The sequence below is a fragment of the Falco cherrug genome, chromosome 3 (genome assembly GCF_023634085.1).
Source record: "Falco cherrug isolate bFalChe1 chromosome 3, bFalChe1.pri, whole genome shotgun sequence".
Classification (NCBI taxonomy): Eukaryota; Metazoa; Chordata; class Aves; order Falconiformes; family Falconidae; genus Falco; species Falco cherrug.
This window is the reverse complement of record NC_073699.1, coordinates 82,965,491-82,984,130: the sequence shown is the minus strand read 5'-3', so window position 1 is coordinate 82,984,130 and position 18,640 is coordinate 82,965,491. Positions and strand designations below refer to the sequence as shown.

Below are 18,640 nucleotides of genomic sequence, written 5' to 3'. Positions count from 1 at the left end.
CAGTGCATAAAGGAAAAGTGATCCAAAACACCAAGTGCAATCAGACAGCACAGTCTACACAAAAGAATACTCAGAAAGTAATCTGAGTGCACCCAAACAATAGTTTTGAGTATGGAGTTACATAAAGCACGTTCTACACTGAACAGGTAATAAAGTAGATAGGTTATAAAAACTGGCCTGGGTGATATTCCCCAGCCAGCACTCTCTGCCTACTCTTATCGTTGAGACAAATCTTCAAATTGTTAAATGCATTTTTGAAAAAGTTGAAACAACTGGAAGATTCTCTTCTCTTCTGCTACAAAATACACTAAAAGTGAGTAAAAAGTGAGACTCAACAAACACAACTGTTTAGCTTTAACCCTCATACAAAGTTATCTTTAAAATGTGTTCTGACAATACCAGAAATACACACGCATTTCCAGTTGCAAGCTTCCAGGTTTTTTTGCAGGCACAGAATGAAAGGAAAATAATATTCACACATTGTGAGAACAAATACTATAGAAGCAAAAATCTTTCTTCTAATTCTGCCAGTTACTGAAATGCTGTGAAGACATTATGGCTGTGTTTGCATAGAGCAACGTGAGTATTTTCAGTAACAAAACTTGACACAGATATGGCTCCCTTTGATTAGAAAGAAAGATTTCTCCAAAATGCCTATGAGGCCAGGTGCCATGAGCCTTCCAGTTACCTGAATCCAAATATCTAATACTTTTCTATTTACTTCCAGATTAGTTATGAATCAAGGTACTGCAGAATAGGAACAGAGATTTCGGTATCTCATAGTTTGCCAGATAAAGTATCAGAAGTGAAATTTCTTAAAATAAATTACAAACAGCAGCATACAAATTGAAAATCCTTACTCACCAAGAAACACAGTAACTACACGTGAAGCAAGGATAGATCTGTAAGAACCCATAGAGCATAGAACTACTAAGGATTTCTCTTTATAAGAAGAAAAACATAAACACCTTTTTGGGAATTGCTCTTATTTCCAGACACCAGGTTAGAATGAATTTCAAAGTGCTTCTTTCAGGAATATGTTGTGGATAAGATGCTCCTAGTTCATTGGGAGAAAAAAACAACAAAACAAAACATGCATCTATTAACATCCAAAAATGGCATCACAGAGTGCTTGCTCCTTTGAGAATTACAAGATGCTAAAGCATATTCAATTCTGAATGTTTAAACCCCAGCTGGTTAGTGTAAATTATAAACTAAACAGCAAGACTGTTTGCCAATGAAGTACCAATGACAATTTTCCAATGAAAAGTCAAACAAAAAGAGGGCTATATACACGAGTGTTCAAATAAATTTCACTGCTAAACCACTTGAAGCTTTGTTGCCACTTTCCACCTTGAAGAAACTCAGAGGAATAGTTACCAGGAAAAGGACCACCCGTATTTTTTCCCCTCCATCAATAACCACCCCTGAAAATCAAAACATGCTGAAGTTTTCTAACAACCTAACCAAAGGTGTATGCAGCCAGTGCCAAGCTGGAGCCCAGCAGATCCAAGGGGTTTCTGTACAAGCAAATAATCCCTCCTGTACATTCTACAGGTTCCATTTCTGGGAAGGAGGTTCACTGACATCCCACCTATCCCTTCATGGAATCAGCTAGGGTGCAGCCAGGCTTAGAAGCCTCATACCATGCCATGTTATTCTACGTTAACCCCCAAAGCAATATAAGAGCATTTATGTGACAAAACTTGTAATCAATAAGCTCTGCAGGTCCCAAATGGTTTCCTTACAAACCCAACTTGCATGTTGTGATTTCTCTTGACAATGCTTCTTGGCTTCAACATCTAGCTATTGATTACTATGCTTTTTTCCATGTTCAAGAGCCCTTTAATACTACAGAATTTTCACTCTAAGAATATACCTATATAACTTGCTAAATTAGCTCTTCATATCAGCATCACTTGACTGAACCCTTGCTACAAAGAACAAAATTTATTTTTCAAACATAAAGAGGATCTGCATAAATACAATGCAGGAAAGAAGCATCCACTTTCACATAAACTCCCTTTTCTTGAACATGCTGACAGCATGTTAGAAGTACTTAATCCTCTTCCCAGGACGCTCATACATACAGTTAAAAAAACCCAACTATGGCAATAGAGTATTTGAACAACAGACCTTGTACAAGACTGCAGACAATTTCTGTTTCGTTCTCTCAAATGATCTCGTCAAAGGTGAATGGGATAATACTGCCTGGAGCTTGAGGGTGCTTTGGATAAGCCCTGATCCAAAGGTTGATTGTTACAAAGCTGGGACCTTTCTGGGACTTGTTTTTTGGTTTTGGTTTTAGGTTTTTTTTTGGTGCTGGGGCAGTGGGGGTCAGGGGCAGGCAGGGCAGAAGAAGCAGGTGTGTTTGGAGGGGTCTGTCCCAGAGGAACAAGAACAATGGGGATTTCCCAAGCAGGGGGGTGAAGTGGGAGGGGGTTCAGTGCAGTGGGGCTGGATAACAAGCCAGGCCAGCCCTGCAGATGCAGGGCTCATCCCTAGTGCAGGGTCCAAGCTGTAACTGATATTGGCTCTGCACCAAATCTAAACGGTGACCCCTCCCAGCAGAGGTTTGTGACTTGAGAGGGAGTCTAGGATGGGTATCAGCTGGGCCTGGACATCCCATATAGTATGTTACAGCATGGCCTGTCAGGTAAACTCACCTCATTAACAGGTGAGTTACTCCCTAATTCCAAGAACAGGGGTCCATTTACATTTCATACTTAAGGGACAACTTGTTTTGCCCTTGATGCAGGGAATCTGGATATAGGAACTAATTTACCCATAGACTGGAACAACAAAGAGCCCTACCCACCCTGCAGAACTAAAGGTACAGCTTAGCAGCCCCATGAAGACAACAATTGCAAGGCAAGAGAAGACTAATTCTCACAGGTCCAGCTGGCAGTACACGGGCATACCTTGCAGCTACCCTTTTCTGAGGCACGGGATCATAAGACAGAACAGATCCACATAGACCTACAAGCCCCTTAAAAGGCATCTTGCAGCAGCCTTAAGTCTTCTGCTTCAGGAGTGTGGTCCTCTTAGGTTGTAAAACAGATTGATGCGAAGTGCTGCGCAAGGAGAGATTTTACTTCCAAGTGGGGGATTGTTAGGTTATGTGAGTAAAGGCTCATCTCCATAAACATGAAGGAGCACAGAGAAAGAATGAGATGGATGAATGCTAATGCCAGGCTCAAGTTCCCAGTCAGAAGCTAACTCATCTACAGAAAAACCACCAGCAGCATTCTAGGTGTTATCTCTTTTTTAACACATCTCTGTGACTTCCAACATGCTTCCATGAAACAACAGCTGTGTCCCAATACTAAAGATAAAAATGTTCAAAACTATGCATACCAACTACTACCAACACAGAAAGGAGTATTTGTTCATGACTAGTGCATCACATCATACCTTTCTTTTTAGTGCCCTGCTTAACCTTTAGACAAATAAAGGACTCTGCTTTTTCAGAAAGTCCCAAGATCTGAAGAAGTTCTTCCACCTCATCAACATTGTTGGGACATATTACACAGAATGCATCTCCAGGTTGGTAGTCGAAGACTGTATCCTGTTTTAAAATATGAGATCATTTCTATTAAATTATATCACAAACCAAGCCCAACAGCATCACCATTCCTGACAAAAGTCTTCCTGCTATTGCAGTCACATGAAGTCATATGTTCTTTTACTCTATACTAGCATTTCACTGCTGAGAGCACATTAGAAACTAAATACTCATCTCTTCTTTTCAGGTTTAACCTTATTAATTAGAAAGATCTTTCCTTATCTGGTTTACATATTTGGGCGCTCTTTAATAAGCACTGATGAGCAGCCTAAACAGAAGGAAAATCATATGTATTAAGGGGATGTATTATATAATCAGCCCGGATTATTAATTACTGATGTACTTTGTTTTCTGGTTTGAAAAGAGCAGAGAAAGGAAGTCCTTATAATTAATGCCACTTTGTATAGAGATACCCTGCCACTAAAAATTTGCTGGTTAAACTGTTTGATGAACTGTGACTGAAATGACCGAAATCGCTTTTATCTTCTGAAGGAAAAAAAATAATGAAAACTAGCAAGAGAAGAGCACAGTGAAAATTAAAAGGTATCTCGGATCTTAAGACCTAGATTCTACTTAGTTGGCTGAGGTTCTTGTGTGCAATTGCTGAAACCCTACTCAAGCTTCTGTCTGTTACAGGAACACACGTAATTATACTTGCAGCATTATGTTTCCCTTATGCATCAGGTGAGGTGACCTGCATACACAGACTGTTGAGAACATTAGGAAAAAAAGGCAAAAAATGTTCTAATTTTCAGTGGGTGCCGATGACAGGATACATGTATACATATAGATGTATGCAAAAAGACATGTCACCTCAGAGACTCAGCTGCTCAAAACTTAATAGACTATCTTTAAATCTCAGTCATAAATATGTCCCATGGATATTGACACAGATCAGGCTAATAGAGTCCAATAAAAGTTACTGCCAAAACCACAATATCCCAAAGGCAATATTCTAGAAACCTACTCAAAAGCAACATATTTTCCTTTTAAAGATATCTTGTAAAGTAACATCGAGCATTCTCTGCCTTTCACCTTCAAATCAGTATACAAAATGTGATCTTCCCTGAATAAACTAACCAGTTTTTACACCAAGGGTAACAGAGGTTGACAGTTTGAGTAGTAAGTTAACAAGTCAGAGCAAATGAATGCCAGAAGCAGGACCAGTGCTCAAGCTAAACTGTTCTTACCACTTGATCATACGAGTCAAACATTTACTTGTGTAGACTACCTACCACAAGCAATAGCTTCAATTTATTATAGTTTCTGAATATTCCCTACATTGTGCACTCACAAACTGAATGATTACTCATTTTCAGCATTCCCTGCCTGCCCTTCTGCATTGCAAATTCCCTTCAAAAAGGTATTTCTGTTAATACAATATCCATGGAACAACAGAGAAATTAATTTGACAGTTTTAATTCTGTTTTGACTTCCTTGGAGTCATATCTTTCAGTGAACAAATCAAGCTTTTCATTTAAAAAATTGATCAGTCTAAAGTGACATCCATTCGCAATATAGGGAACATTCTTCTCTATGAGGGTGGTGAGGCACTGGAACAAGTTGCCCAGAGAAGCTGTGGATGCCCCATCCCTGGAAGTGTTCAAGGCCAGGTTGGATGAGGCATTGAGCAACCTGGTCTAGCGAAAGAAAGGGCACCCCAGTGGCAGGGGGGTTGGAACTATTTAAGGTCCCTTCCACCCAAAAACATTCTAAGAATTATTATTTCTTTTTAAACAGTCAAATAAATAATTACCCTCCCAGTTATCATACATAACACACATGCTTTTCACCCTTTATTTTAACCCACTAAAGAGAAAGCCATCACGAACTTACTGCAATATCAAGTTCTAAGAGCAATGTGGTTTTTATTGCATCTTCTCTAGTGAGTTGAACTGCTTTTGTAACTGGCACTTCAAAGGCTGTCCCCTCTGAAATCAGTGAGGATAGATGCGGATTCTGAAAAAGAGGACATGAAAGCTTACACTAAAAATGCCAGTCAGCTGAACGACAGCTTACTATGCCATACAGGAATTAGTGTTGGTACACAAGTTTTTTTAAACAACCTTAGAAAATGATTCAAAACAATGAGGAAAACCAGAAAACTTCTATATTCATAGAGTGTTTTGCTCTACGTTTTTTAAAATCACATCCAAGCAGTAACAGGCATATATCCAAGTATAAAAAGTCAATAGGCTTGAATAGTCTAATGGGCCTAAACTCCCATCAAATGCAGCTAGCTGTTTCCTTCTTCAAGAGCTGCCTTAAAAACAGCCAATTAGAGAATGTATTTATGTTAAAACCCAGAAAACTCCCATCTAATTAAAGGATTACTAGGTGTACAGAACAGACAACATACGGAGTAAGAACAGGAGCTATTTAAAAACATTATTGCAGATTTACAGATTAAGACTTAAAGGTGTAAAAGGGGCTATTATTGCAGACAATTTATAAGAGGAATTTTAAAACCTACAGTTAAATTCAGAGCTAAACTGCAAACCTCACTCTACAAAACAGCATCATGTTATGCCACAACATTTCTACACAGGTGAAAATGTGCCCCAAGAATTGTAAACGGGCACCAAGAATAATTCCAGACCACCTCTGGCAAAGACTGTCACTTGAAGACCAGACTACAGCCCTCATTTCTCCAATCCTATTGTCAGCAAGATTCATTTGAGATCAGTACAGACAAAAATGAAAAGACATGGGAGACACACCAAACGTCCATAATAATACTCTGTCAAGTGGAAAGGAATTATTCTACTAGTAAAAGAATATGTGTTAATCTGAAGATTCCCTATTAAAAAAAAAAGAAAAGACAAAAAAAAAAAAAAAGGACAGGAGAATCACTTGGTACCAACAGTTGGAAATTTTATTATTCTCTTAAAATATTTGATATGGCAATTAACAGCTTAGGCCATATCAAATTATTGTACATCAGCTGGACAGTGATAAGTGTCTACATTCATATTCCCTCCAAGTCAAGTTCAAGGCATAATGAGATGAAGATTTAAGATAAACTGTATTATCTTACACTTGCCACAAAGGCTTAAGATGCATACTGTTGCTGCCATACTGCTGTGCTACTCTGCTCAGCACCTTAACTCAATCCTGAGAGTCAACAGCCCAGGACACAGATCAAATAACTAGAGAGACTGTGCACCCAGCCTTCTTTAAACGGCAGGGAGTCTGTACCCAAACCTCAGGCTGATGCACTTCAAAACAAACCGACTTCAGCTGTGCTTGGAAAAAAACACCCATGGTTGTTGCAATGTGAAATACTGGAAAAGGACATGAATTGTGTCATACTTGTAAAATCAAACATGACCCTAGACGGGACCTACGTGTTGCCAAGGTCTAGCCAACTATGTCAAAAATAGTGCCAAAGGGAAAAAACCAAAACCTGCATTTGATTCTTTCCAAGGCTCAAGACAACCACCCAGCTTTATACCTGAAATCTGGACTATAATCTTTAATCTGTCACTGAATTCCAGATTAGCAGATTCAGGTTTTTTTAATCTGCTGTTCAAAAGCAAAATTTACTTTTTTTCTGTTTACAGAAAAGTTAAGGCATCAATATTAGAACATGACCAATTATATTCAGGCTGATCTCTGAAACACGTTGACTTTAAAATAAGAAAACAGGCTCTTTTAATTACTGTAGCACCACTTTTGAACGAACTATTAGTCTTTAATTGAAGAGTACCTCTAAATCATAAATCTTTGTTTCAGTAATTTGGATTATTTAATTCAACAACCTGACCACAACGAACTACATACGAGGTCTAAAATAAAAGCAAAATTATCCAGTCTTTACATTCAAACACTCCTATGTAATTATATTAGCTAGACTAAGTGATTCTCCCACCATTACCATAGACACTCTCAGTAGAAAGTGTCAGGGCCCTGAGAATACTAACTGGCCTTCATGGTCCTGACCAGCCCCACCAGAGGATTCCAGCCCCACTTCCGCTCACAGGCCCAGGAGCCTCAGCTCAGCTCAGCCCTGGGTCTTCAGTCCCTGCCTGAGCGACATCACAGCAGCACTGGCTGGCAGCTCGGCCATAACCATGCCCATGACTGGCTCCAGATCCTGTTGGCCCAGACCTGGATCTGCAGATGGAATTCCCAGCTTGGCTCCAGACCTGTCTCGTTCCCACAAACTTGCCTGATGACACTGCACTCTCGGCTGATCCTGGCTGACATCTCCTGGTTTTCACTACTTCAGTACTGGGTGACGGGACTGGCTGTGTTACCATGCTCAGCTCTTGGCTCCCTGTTATTTAAAGAGCAGCCAGACCTCACTGCTCCCTCACACAGATAATCAAAACGTCTGCCCTTTGGCAGGCAACCAGAAAAGTTTGAGTCACACCTGCCAGTTCATTTTGAACACTAAATATGCCAACTGCAGATAATTCCCAGCTCATGCTAATTCTTCTCTTTATACAGCAGGTCTTTGCTCAACATGGCTTCATAGAAAAAAACACACTTGCTTTTGATCTACCGTTCATCTTCCATTTCCAATAGTAAAATTATTATAAAGTTTTACAATGACCAGTTTGTCTGTTATTAAATATGCATCAAGATTTCTGAGCAATTTTACACCCTCTTAAGGCATTCTGAAAGTACTAAAAATTTGAACAGAAATTGTCCTATACTCCTTACTACAGGAAGATGCTTTCACTGTTCTAACATAAGCCACTAGAGGATTTTAATTCTTCCATTCCTGGCACTGCAATGCCAGATTATTATTTAGCTAAATTATACCTCCACGTAAGTGTCTATAACTCAACTTATATGGTGGTAACTACATTTTCACATTATAAATGGATCTTTTACTTACAATTCAGAAGCCTCCTGCGTTCATGGACATATCTCCTTCATGTAAGCACCCACTTTGCTCTTTTGAGCCATATGTAGGAGCATATGCTCTTGGCTCCTACCAGAGCTGGAAGCTTTCATCATTCAGAGTGAAGTCCTTACCTCACCATGGGTGTCCTGAAACTGTACCTCTATATATTCTGCTGGCAATGCAGGAATATTCAGAGCAGACTGAGAGACAGGAGGGACAGAATGAATAAGTGAAGGTTCACTGTCTCTAGCTGAAGCCACAAGATTGATGTCAATCAGTTTCTGTGACAGAATATCAGAACTCTTCACTCCCTCATCTTCTAGCTTCAAGTTCTGTACTTCTGAGCTTAAGTTTAGTTCATGCACAATGTGTGGGGCTGCAGAGTGAGAGCTAGAATCAGCATCGACAACACCGTTCATGCCTTCTTTTTCTTTCTGCAATATAAATGCTTCCTTGAGGGCAAGCCAAAGTCCATCAATCCAAGGATCAACCACTAATTCCAAACTTGGAAGAGACACACAAAAGAGAAAGGAATGGATGAATTATTGTGATCTACTAGACTGTTAATTTACAAATAATGAACACATCACAAAAGCTAAAAACACTGTTCATTTCCCATATTTATTTATATATATATATATATGCAGCTGTTAGAATATTACTTTTTTGTTTAAAAAGTATTTTCATTTAGTTATTACCACTATGTAAATTTATGGAGTCTAAAATGTGTAACAGCCTTACTCTTCCTCCAGTTTCTTATTTTTATTTTCTTATGCTGAACTTTACGACAGGAAGTTGAAGGGATGATAGCAAAATATGCAACTTTGCATTGTGCAACAGCAACATCAACAGCTTGCACTAACGGTCCAATTTTATTATTTTAGAACACAAGTTTTATGGTTAAGGCAATGCTTGTGTTCAAATGTCTTGCATCACCATGCACAAAGCTGATACAATCTGAAGTTCAAAATAAACAAGCCAAGACTGCAGCCTACCGGCCAGAAAGAGCAACAGAACAGGAAGGGACTTGTTTTCTTACATAATTTGTCTACAGCAATCAAAAATTCCTTCTTATATAATTTTTCTATAGGGATAAAAAAAAAAAGGAAAAAGAAAAAAAAAAGGATGTTTATAGAGGAGAGAAAAAAATGAAAAAGCATTGTAGGATTTGCCTAAAGCAGCTCACCTGCAAGATGTGAGATTGGATAAAAGTCTGATGTGTATGTAGAAAGTGATCCCATTACGCAGTACCACACCTACTGGGAACTGGATTTATTTTTATTTTCTTCAGTAAACAGACTACATTTTCAAAAGCCTCCACTTACTCTGAATTACTTAATTTCTAAAACTGCTAAATACCCCCCATTTTTCCAGCCATTACAGATGTTACTCACACTTTAAAAATGGAGTTTTATTTACTGGCAACTGAGATTGAAAAGGCATACTGTGTTCAGACAAGACTCATATCTATGAGGTGCTGAGTGTTCAGGTTCACCTGATTTCAAAGAGTTCAGAATGCTTAGTCAAATTCACATGTAATTATTGCACCTTGAAGAAACAAAATCCAAATTCATGCAGCTCTTACCCTACGCAATCATCTGCTAATCCTGTGTCATAGAAGTGCTGAGCACCAAGTTCCTGAAGTCGTCGATCTACTGTCTTTCCACCATTACAAAAGAACATGTACTCTGAATCTCCCAGACCTAGTAAATTAAAGAAAAGGGGAACTATGTCATTCAGCCAGCCACCCAGGCTACACAGACCAAGATCTGCAAAGACAACACAGGATTTTCTTGCAGGCAAACAGAAGAATCTGACCTTCAAAAACACCCTGTGTTTGTCCCAAAGCAGAGCTGAAAAAGTGGTTCCTTCTTCACAAATGTAAGACACAGAATTTCTTTAAAAACACTTGGCTTTCAATATTTCATATTTCAGAAGAATGTTGCTTTGGTTTGAGGCTTTTAAAAAATACAAAACTGCTCCTACAGGAAAAATGTAAGTAACCAAAATAATTAATAAGAGTGAAACTGATAAACTGTATGTGAATTACTGAAAGAAATGATCTCACCTTCAGGTTAAAATTGTTAATATATCTTAACAATGTAATGGAGAGAGTATTAAAAGTAATTTAAGAATATTGGAGCCTTGAGAAAAAAATAATCAAAAAAGGAGTGACTTTAAAGAGCATGAAGAAGAAATGTAGGAAAATGTGCATAAGAGAATCTGGTCCAACATCCTCCTCCCCAAGAATCATTGATTTCTTTGTAGACCTCATTTTCATTGCACTGGGTTTTCTGCACTTTAACAGTTGTGAAGATGTTCTGTTAGAAGATGATGCTCTTTGATATCAGTCAAACAGTCAGTGGACTCAGGAGGTACATTCATGGAGGATTTGAGACATTAAGAGATCGACTAAACCACTGGTCCACTCGAAAAACGATCAACCACACACACCTCATCCTTAACAGATGATTATCTACCAATCCCAAAGACCACTGGTAGGCAGTCTTCACAAATTCCATATGTAATCCTCAGCACTGTTTCAGTATCCTAACTATCATGATTTTTCACAGCCTGACCCTTTCTTGTGTGCAATTCAAACTGCTAGATCCTTATTAATCCCCTGCCCCACCCCAACAATGGACTATTGCTTTCTCCTTTATAACAGCCCTTTTGTTCCTTTTCTTTTTCTTTTTTCTTTAATGACTTCTGCTCCCTGTCAAGAACAGTACTTAAAATGAACACTTCATTGGACAAGTTGAAAGGGATACCATGAATGTATTTTAAGACTGATAACATTTTAAACCAGAATCACAAAACACTAACTTAGATAATATATCTGTATTGATGAGTATTAATGCAATGCTTATCTTCATATATGCACATAAGCATTGAGTCAGCTATGAAAACCTAACTGTTTCACAAACTGTAATGTATAACTAGGCAACAGCATAACACCTTCTCAAAATGTTACATGATTAGGATGCATATATTTCAGACTTCCACATCACACCTCCACTAGATATTTCCTACTAGTGGGTACTTTCCTCATGAGAAACCTAGGAGCATCATCACTCCTCACATCTTTGAAGTTAAAACCTAGATTCAAATAGAAGTTTCTGGAGTTTGTTTAAACACAACCGGAAAACTCAACAAGCTGATCTTACCATCAGGTCACGATATATCAGATGCATTTTGACAAATCTGAATTTGCATATCAACCTTTAACCTGAAGTTACCTTCCTTCTATTGAGGAGCACGACATTCAAAATCTTAAAAAGTATTGCGAATTTAAAGGGATGGGATGATCTTAATACCTTATCTTTTAAGGACATTTTATACTGCCTTTCCCTCTGTATAGAAAAGTGCCCAGTTACCCACAAAGTCAAATAAGCTCATCTAGTCCACAGAGACTTGACACAAATTAAAACTTCAGCAATTATAGATAGCTTATATCATATGTTGTTTAAGCAAAGAAAATTAAACTATAAAAAAATTGGGTTGGTTGCTTACATTCAGATCATTTCTGTGACAATTTTCCTTTATTGCTCATAAAGGACATTATATTAAAAAGCTGTTCATACTATAAATAAAGTGTTTTACAGGCACTTAAAAAAGCCCAAACAACCTATTCACAAGTGAAAAAATTACGTATTATTCACTGACAGACAAGCACTATAATTACATAGAAAATACTACATCACCTAGCAATCCATACTGGAGATGTGCAAAATAATCAGGTGGCAAGGTCGTGTCTTGAATTCTCTTTACAAACTTGCGGGCGGTGTCTGGTGGATCTCCAGTACCAGTGGTGGAAATAACAATAACTACAGGATCCTTTTCTGTTTCCAGGTTATACTGCAAGTAATAGAACAAGTAAGTTTCAAGGTACCATTTGATATCTATTTGTGGCCTTAGATACTATCTTCCACTCTTTCTTTTCCCAAAGGTACACAGAAAAATGTTTAATTTCATCTTACCTGTATTAAGCCAGAGAAAGTCTTTCAAGTAATTACAAGTCAGTTTGGGGATGCAAGTTATAATCGTGTTTGGAGTTTTCAAACCCAGATTGGGTAAAGCCCTGAGGAACCTGCTTTGACCTCCACTGAGTTCCCCTCACAAAGTCCCTTTCAACTTGAATTATCCCCTGATCCCATACACAAACACTGAAGGGTAGCATTTTGGGCAGGTTAGTATACACATGAAGAACACTTCACAACTGCACTCGTAGAGCTTAAATACACAACTCATACAGTATTTGCTTTGTCAAGTAGAAAAAGTATTTTTATATATATGATCACAATCACACTGTTAGCCATAATCCTGACCATTTCACACAGATACCTGGGGTGTGGCTATACAAACTGTAGGGATCTTTTCTAAGTTCTATTAGGGATCATTTGGTTCTGTTGGATAACTTCCATGTTGCATCTGACTTTGTCACAAAAAACCCCCACTGTACTTTGCAGGAACTAAGGTAGCCTTGAACAAAGTCTCACAGTGCTCTACAGTTTCATTTATTTTGGCTCCTGTTCCCAGTTCATTTCTCTCCCCTTTGCAAATACCAATCTTCTATATTTCCCATGATTTTATGGGGGCTACTCCATTACACCAGGTTGATGAGAACTGGCTATATTTGGGACTATGCACCAGTTCCGTAAATTCAGGTCTCATGCAAACATTTATTACTTCTGAGGTAAAAAGCATTCTGTTTCTTTGATTATTCCAGCTTTCCACTGGTAGCGGGCTGCAGCACTGTGCTAGCATGCAGCCAGTCAGGTCACTGGCACAAAACGCTCTTTCACAGCACCCCTACAGGCTACAGGTTTTGAATCACATGGACAGATAGTGACTTATGTGAAACACAGCTCCACAGAATCACTGACACCTTGTTTGGGAGCGATCTCTGGAGGTCACCTAGTATCACCCCATGCTCCAAGTGGGACTAACTGCCAACACTGCATAGGTCAACTACTACTCCGGCTGAATTTTGAAAACTTTTAAGGGTAGAGATTCCACCTTTCTGGGCAGCCTCTTCCACCCAGAAGAGCTTCTCCACTAGCGTCCAATCTGAGTTTAATCAGGCTACACTCAGTGGATTTTGCCTCCCATTGTACAGTTTTCTGCTGCCAAGAAGAGTTTGGCTCAAGTAGGCTGCTATTAGGTCACTCCTTAACTTCCTTTTTGCCATAATAAGAAACCCAAGCTCCTTTTACTGCTCCCTGTAGGTTTCAGTTTAAACTCTCGCAGCATTCCAGGTTTAATAAAATAGTAGGATTATGAGAAAATATAAAGTTTGCAAGAGATACTATGTTGCATTTCAAGCAGTTTCAGGGCTGCAATTCAAAACTTCAGAGTGAGGAGTTATGTTCTAAACACTTCACCCAATAAATGACTCAAACCTTAGCACTCCTCAAGCCATGTAAAAAGTTACCCCTTATACCTACAATCCACAAAGGTTAGGAATACAAAGAAACAGAGTATCAAGGGGTTTTGCTGTTGTCATGTTTTCTAAAACTTTCCTGAGGAATCTAAAAGCAGTTGCATGGAGCAACTTAAATTCCCATCTAGACAGTGTCCTGAACAGTGGCCAATAGCAGGTGCCTGGAGAAGTACAAGAGAGTAAGCTTGCAAGTTGTTTCCCCAGTACTTGGCCAGACTTCAGTGAGTTGTGGACTAGGAACATACCAAACAGAGGTTTTGTCTTTTACAACTTCAGGCAAAACCCCAAGTACCCACAAATTCTTGAGACTTCCAAAACTGAACTGTAAGCTGTGCAAAAAAAGGCCTTAAGGGTCCTGTTGCAGTAATTCATATTTTCAGAACTTCCACAGCTGATCTGGCAAGTCCAAATACAACAGCTTCTGCAGTGCATTACCACAGGTGACTACTACATTTACAAACAAAAGCAAATTCAAGTAAAAAAAGCAACAGTCTACCAATATCAAATAAAAGTTTACAGTGACTTGTGTTCCATTAAAAAGAAAAAGAGAAAAAAAAAAGACACAAGCTCAGAAAGTAAAAAGTGGTGTATTAGAACAGAAGTATGATTAGTTCACTAAATTCTTGCTTGTTCTTCTGCACATTCTCCTCTGCAAACTTAAAGACCTTTTGGAAGTCAACGTTTGGTGACAGAAGTCCTGCACTAATTTTTGTCGATAACTGGGAGGTCTGATATATCACTAGACCAACAAGAACCTTACACAATTACAGTTTTTTACTCTACCTTCCACTTCTTCCTATATCCTTAGTGTTAAACCTTTGTCCCATTCTTTCTCTCTCTTTCAAAAGTACTCCTCAGCCAAGGACAGCAGTGCCATACAACAGCAGTGAGCAACCTGCTCAAGCTGTGAACGATTGCTGAAGGAAGAGGATGGGATCAGACAGCCTGATAGGCTGTTTTCAGAATAATACATATCACGGTGAATGTGCTTATTCAGGTAACTCATCCAAGGCTGACTACCTGCACTGTGATGCAAGATGATCTCCATTTAGCCTCCTATTTCACTGCTCCTACTTCACTTCCACTTCATTTCAGTCTTCCATCAAGCATAAAAAGCAATCACAGTAGCCAACCAAAGATTTATGACCTTTTCTCACCTATGAGAGTGTAGGTGAGAGTCATGACCTGGAAACAGCCAGCGTTTCCGAGATTTGAGCAGCATTTGACCGTTAATTTTTGTATGGCAACAGGATCACATTATGACTATTGACTCTGATGCCACCGATTCCACCCATAGGCCTTCACAGCAATTCCTTTAAGTGATGACAAGGTCTGAAAAATACCGAACTGCTGCATAAAGACGGGCCTTCAGACAAATACAAACAAAATGGAAACCTCCTACACCTTCACCTAAAGCATACACACCCCTCTCTCTGAACTGTGCATGTTGTGGAATAAACTCTCAGGTCTAAAATGCCCAAAGGAGTTCAGAAGAGGCCCTGCCAAATTCAAGCAAGCTCTTGCTCCATCACATTATGCCATCCTGCCTTCCCCTCCCCAACTACACTTAAGCTTCTAGAAGTTACAGCAAAGAGTAAGGAAAAGCTTAAGTGATGAAATCTACAAAGCTGCAGAAACTACTTTATTCCTCAGTGCCGAATTCTCAGATTCTCAATCCAGTACATCTTTCTAACCTCATCAATAACTCTCAGCTTTGAGTTGCCTTGCCAAATTTGACAAAACAGATTTATTGAAGTGGCAGGCCAATAACAGGGCTAGAAATACCATGCCTACTGCTTTCTTGAAACTAATCTCCAAACCTGTCAAATGCAGAAGGAATTAAATGGAAGAATATAAAGAGAATCTTCAAATTCCTTGCTGGCTGTATAAAAGTCTCTTTGTTAACATTTTCCTACATACTCAGTGAACATTCATTTAAAAGCAGATGTCCAGCTACTCAACATGTAGTATCAACAAAGGAACTTGCTAAAAGAAAACTAAATTATTTTTATAAACTTCTTACATCTTCAAGTACATGAAAAAAACTCTTTTGGTTATTTTCTGCTCATCTCATATGAAATACCAGGCTATCAAGTTTTGTTTGGTTGGGTTTTTTAATTATTTTATTTTTGAGGACATACAGTTGAAAGTACTTTGTGAAGGAAATTACAGTCCATATTGCTTTTAGTTACAGACACTAACAGTTTTCAGACCCTTAACCCTGGATAGTAGCAAATAATAAACCCCCACTTCCTTACTTCCTTGCCAAGCTTTTTATTTCTTTCTAGAACAGAACTTCAGTGTATCCCCTGTGAACTGGAGTGCATATGCTAAGTAACTCGAGAAGACCCCACAAAAGCTCAGGGTCATGCTGGAGCCCATAGTTAATAGAACACAGGACCTCAACACAACAGAAAAAACCCCCAGCAGACGGGGGCGGGGGGTGGGGGGGGAAGTGTTATTTCTAACAACAGGAAACAGGAGAGCTGACCAGCAAATATAGAATTCATTCAAAATTCATCAAAAGCATGACCAGGAGGTCAAGGGAGGTGATTCTCCCCCTCCACTCTCGTGGAGTACTGTACCTGGAGTACTGCATTCGGTTCTGGGGCCCCCAACATAAGGACACGGACCTGTTGGAGCAAGTCCAGAGGAGGACTGCAAAGATGATCAGAGGGCTGGAGCACATCCCTTATGGAGACAGGTTGAATGGCTTGGGGTTGTTCAGCATGGAGAAGAAAAAGCTCCAGGAAGACCTTATTGCAGCCTTCCAATACCTAAAGGGGGCCTACAGGAAAGCTAGAGAGGAACTTTTTACAAGGGCATGTAGTGATAGGACAATGGAGAATGGCTTTTAAACTCAAAGAGGGTAGATTTAGATTGGATACAAGGAAGGAATTCTTTATTGTGAGGGTGATGAGGCACTGGAACAGGTTGGCCAGAGAAACTGTGGATGCCCCATCCCTGGAAGTGTTCAGGCCAGGCTAGATGGGGCTTTGAGCAACCTGGTCTAGTGGGAGGTGTCCCTGCCCATGGCAGGGGGCTTGGAACTAGATGATCTTTAAGGTCTCTTTCACCCCAAACCACTCTATGATTCTATGTTTCACTACTACATACATAAAGAGATTTCAAGAAATCACTGCACTGTTGTTAGAAGAAAGATCAAAGATATATTCATTTAATGTTCTAGTAAGAAAAATCACAAGAAAGATGTACCTTTGGCAGAAGGCTATTAAGCATCTGTGAGTGTTGGTCCAAATTACTTATTCATAACAAACAAAAATTTAAAACTAGATGGTATATTTTAGGTGGGTGCATGTGCTCAGCCTTCACAATTATTAACAGCCACCCATCAAACACATGAAGAAAAATTCAGCTCTTAAATACCTATTTTTTGAAACAACATGGAGTATCTCACCTTGTCCATTTCACTTATACAGTGTATATCAGCTTCAAGTCCATGGGCACCTGCTTGCTGCCATATTTCCTCAGCTATGGCTTTTGCCTGCCCCTTTTGTGTTGCATAGAGGAGTAAAAACCTCCTTTTTAAATCACAGCACATTTCCCAAAACAGAATACTTTTTTTTTTTTTTTTTAAAGACACTGCAGGGGAAAAGAGAAGAAATAAAAGCAAATTTATTGCATGCAGAACAGCAAGACTTTGCTTTGCTTATTAGATTAAAAAGAGATACTTTAAAGAACAGCAGTACTGGCACTTAACTTGGAAATCAGGCATCTATTCTAAAGAGAAGTCATTTCTCACAACCAAGCTTTGTAGGCCACATGGCAAAGGACATGTGGTATTGGTCATATGGGCTGTACTGACTTTATGGTGCAGTAATATCACAGCATCTTCACTATCAAGAACGTATTAGTAAACAATACAATAGAGTAACTAGTTTCACGAAAATATATACTATTTTTACTACTTAATAATATTTTTCACTGTAAGTCTGTGACTGCTTTGGTTACTTTTCTGACATGTATTTGAAAACAGAACAAAACACAGAGCTGGTGAAGTCAAACTACAATGCTTGAGAAAAAAAATAAAAAAGAAAAAATTAAAATTCTCAGTTTCTTCTTTTCTGATATCAGTATTTTTTGCCTGAATGCCTTTACACTTTATTGCCCACTATGTCTATATTTTAGAACACACACATAGTTTTACATTTTGTATTTCAAAAATGAGCTTCTTACACAAGTGCAACTACAGAATTGACTGGTTGGGAGGTTTCTCCTAAAAATAGGAAGCCATCTTCAAGAAATCTGCTGTAGTATAAAATGCCATTCCCTCACAAAGTCTTGTAAGCAATCGGTTGAATGAGATGCATATCCTTATCCATTCCCAAGAAAGTTTGAATGCGAGTTTTCTTTCATGATTTTGACACTGAACACAACATATGTAAGGACAGCTTCAAGAAGCTGTGAGAGAGACAAGCAGAGCACCTCTCGTGCATATTTAGCCCTCTCGTGCATATTTTACAAATTAATCTTCCATCAATATTTTGTCGCTGCTACGGAACTGCAGTAGAACTCAAATGCCTAGAATTACAACTGACTAATTATCACTTCCAAACTTCAAATCTTTTTCTCATGCCTGGGCCCAGTTTGCTGTACTTCATCTACTACTCCCACGCAGATTCAACTACAGAAATCATTCAGTGTCCTAGCCACATGCAATGATTTATGAAAACCTGTGGCTAAGTAATCTCAGGCATATCTTCTTCCTGTTTCTCTCAAGGGAAAAAAACACAGCTCAACTGTGTAAGAAGAATAC

General features: G+C 38.9%; 1 protein-coding gene across 3 annotated transcripts in view; it reads right to left on the bottom strand.

The window, feature by feature from the left end:
• The window catches only part of MTRR (5-methyltetrahydrofolate-homocysteine methyltransferase reductase), a 31,406-nt gene that overhangs the window by 9,978 nt on the left and 2,788 nt on the right, over window positions 1-18,640 (bottom strand). For all 3 annotated transcript variants that reach the window (XM_055704010.1, XM_055704008.1, XM_055704009.1), the window contains exons 3-9: window positions 17,282-17,466; window positions 12,125-12,278; window positions 10,006-10,123; window positions 8,552-8,924; window positions 5,402-5,524; window positions 3,415-3,568; window positions 969-1,057 (exon numbers count right to left, since the gene is read on the bottom strand). In XM_055704010.1, the coding sequence (XP_055559985.1) occupies window positions 969-1,057; window positions 3,415-3,568; window positions 5,402-5,524; window positions 8,552-8,924; window positions 10,006-10,123; window positions 12,125-12,278; window positions 17,282-17,425 (1,155 nt within the window). In that variant the 5' untranslated portion in view covers window positions 17,426-17,466. The remainder of the gene's footprint in view (window positions 1-968; window positions 1,058-3,414; window positions 3,569-5,401; window positions 5,525-8,551; window positions 8,925-10,005; window positions 10,124-12,124; window positions 12,279-17,281; window positions 17,467-18,640) is intronic.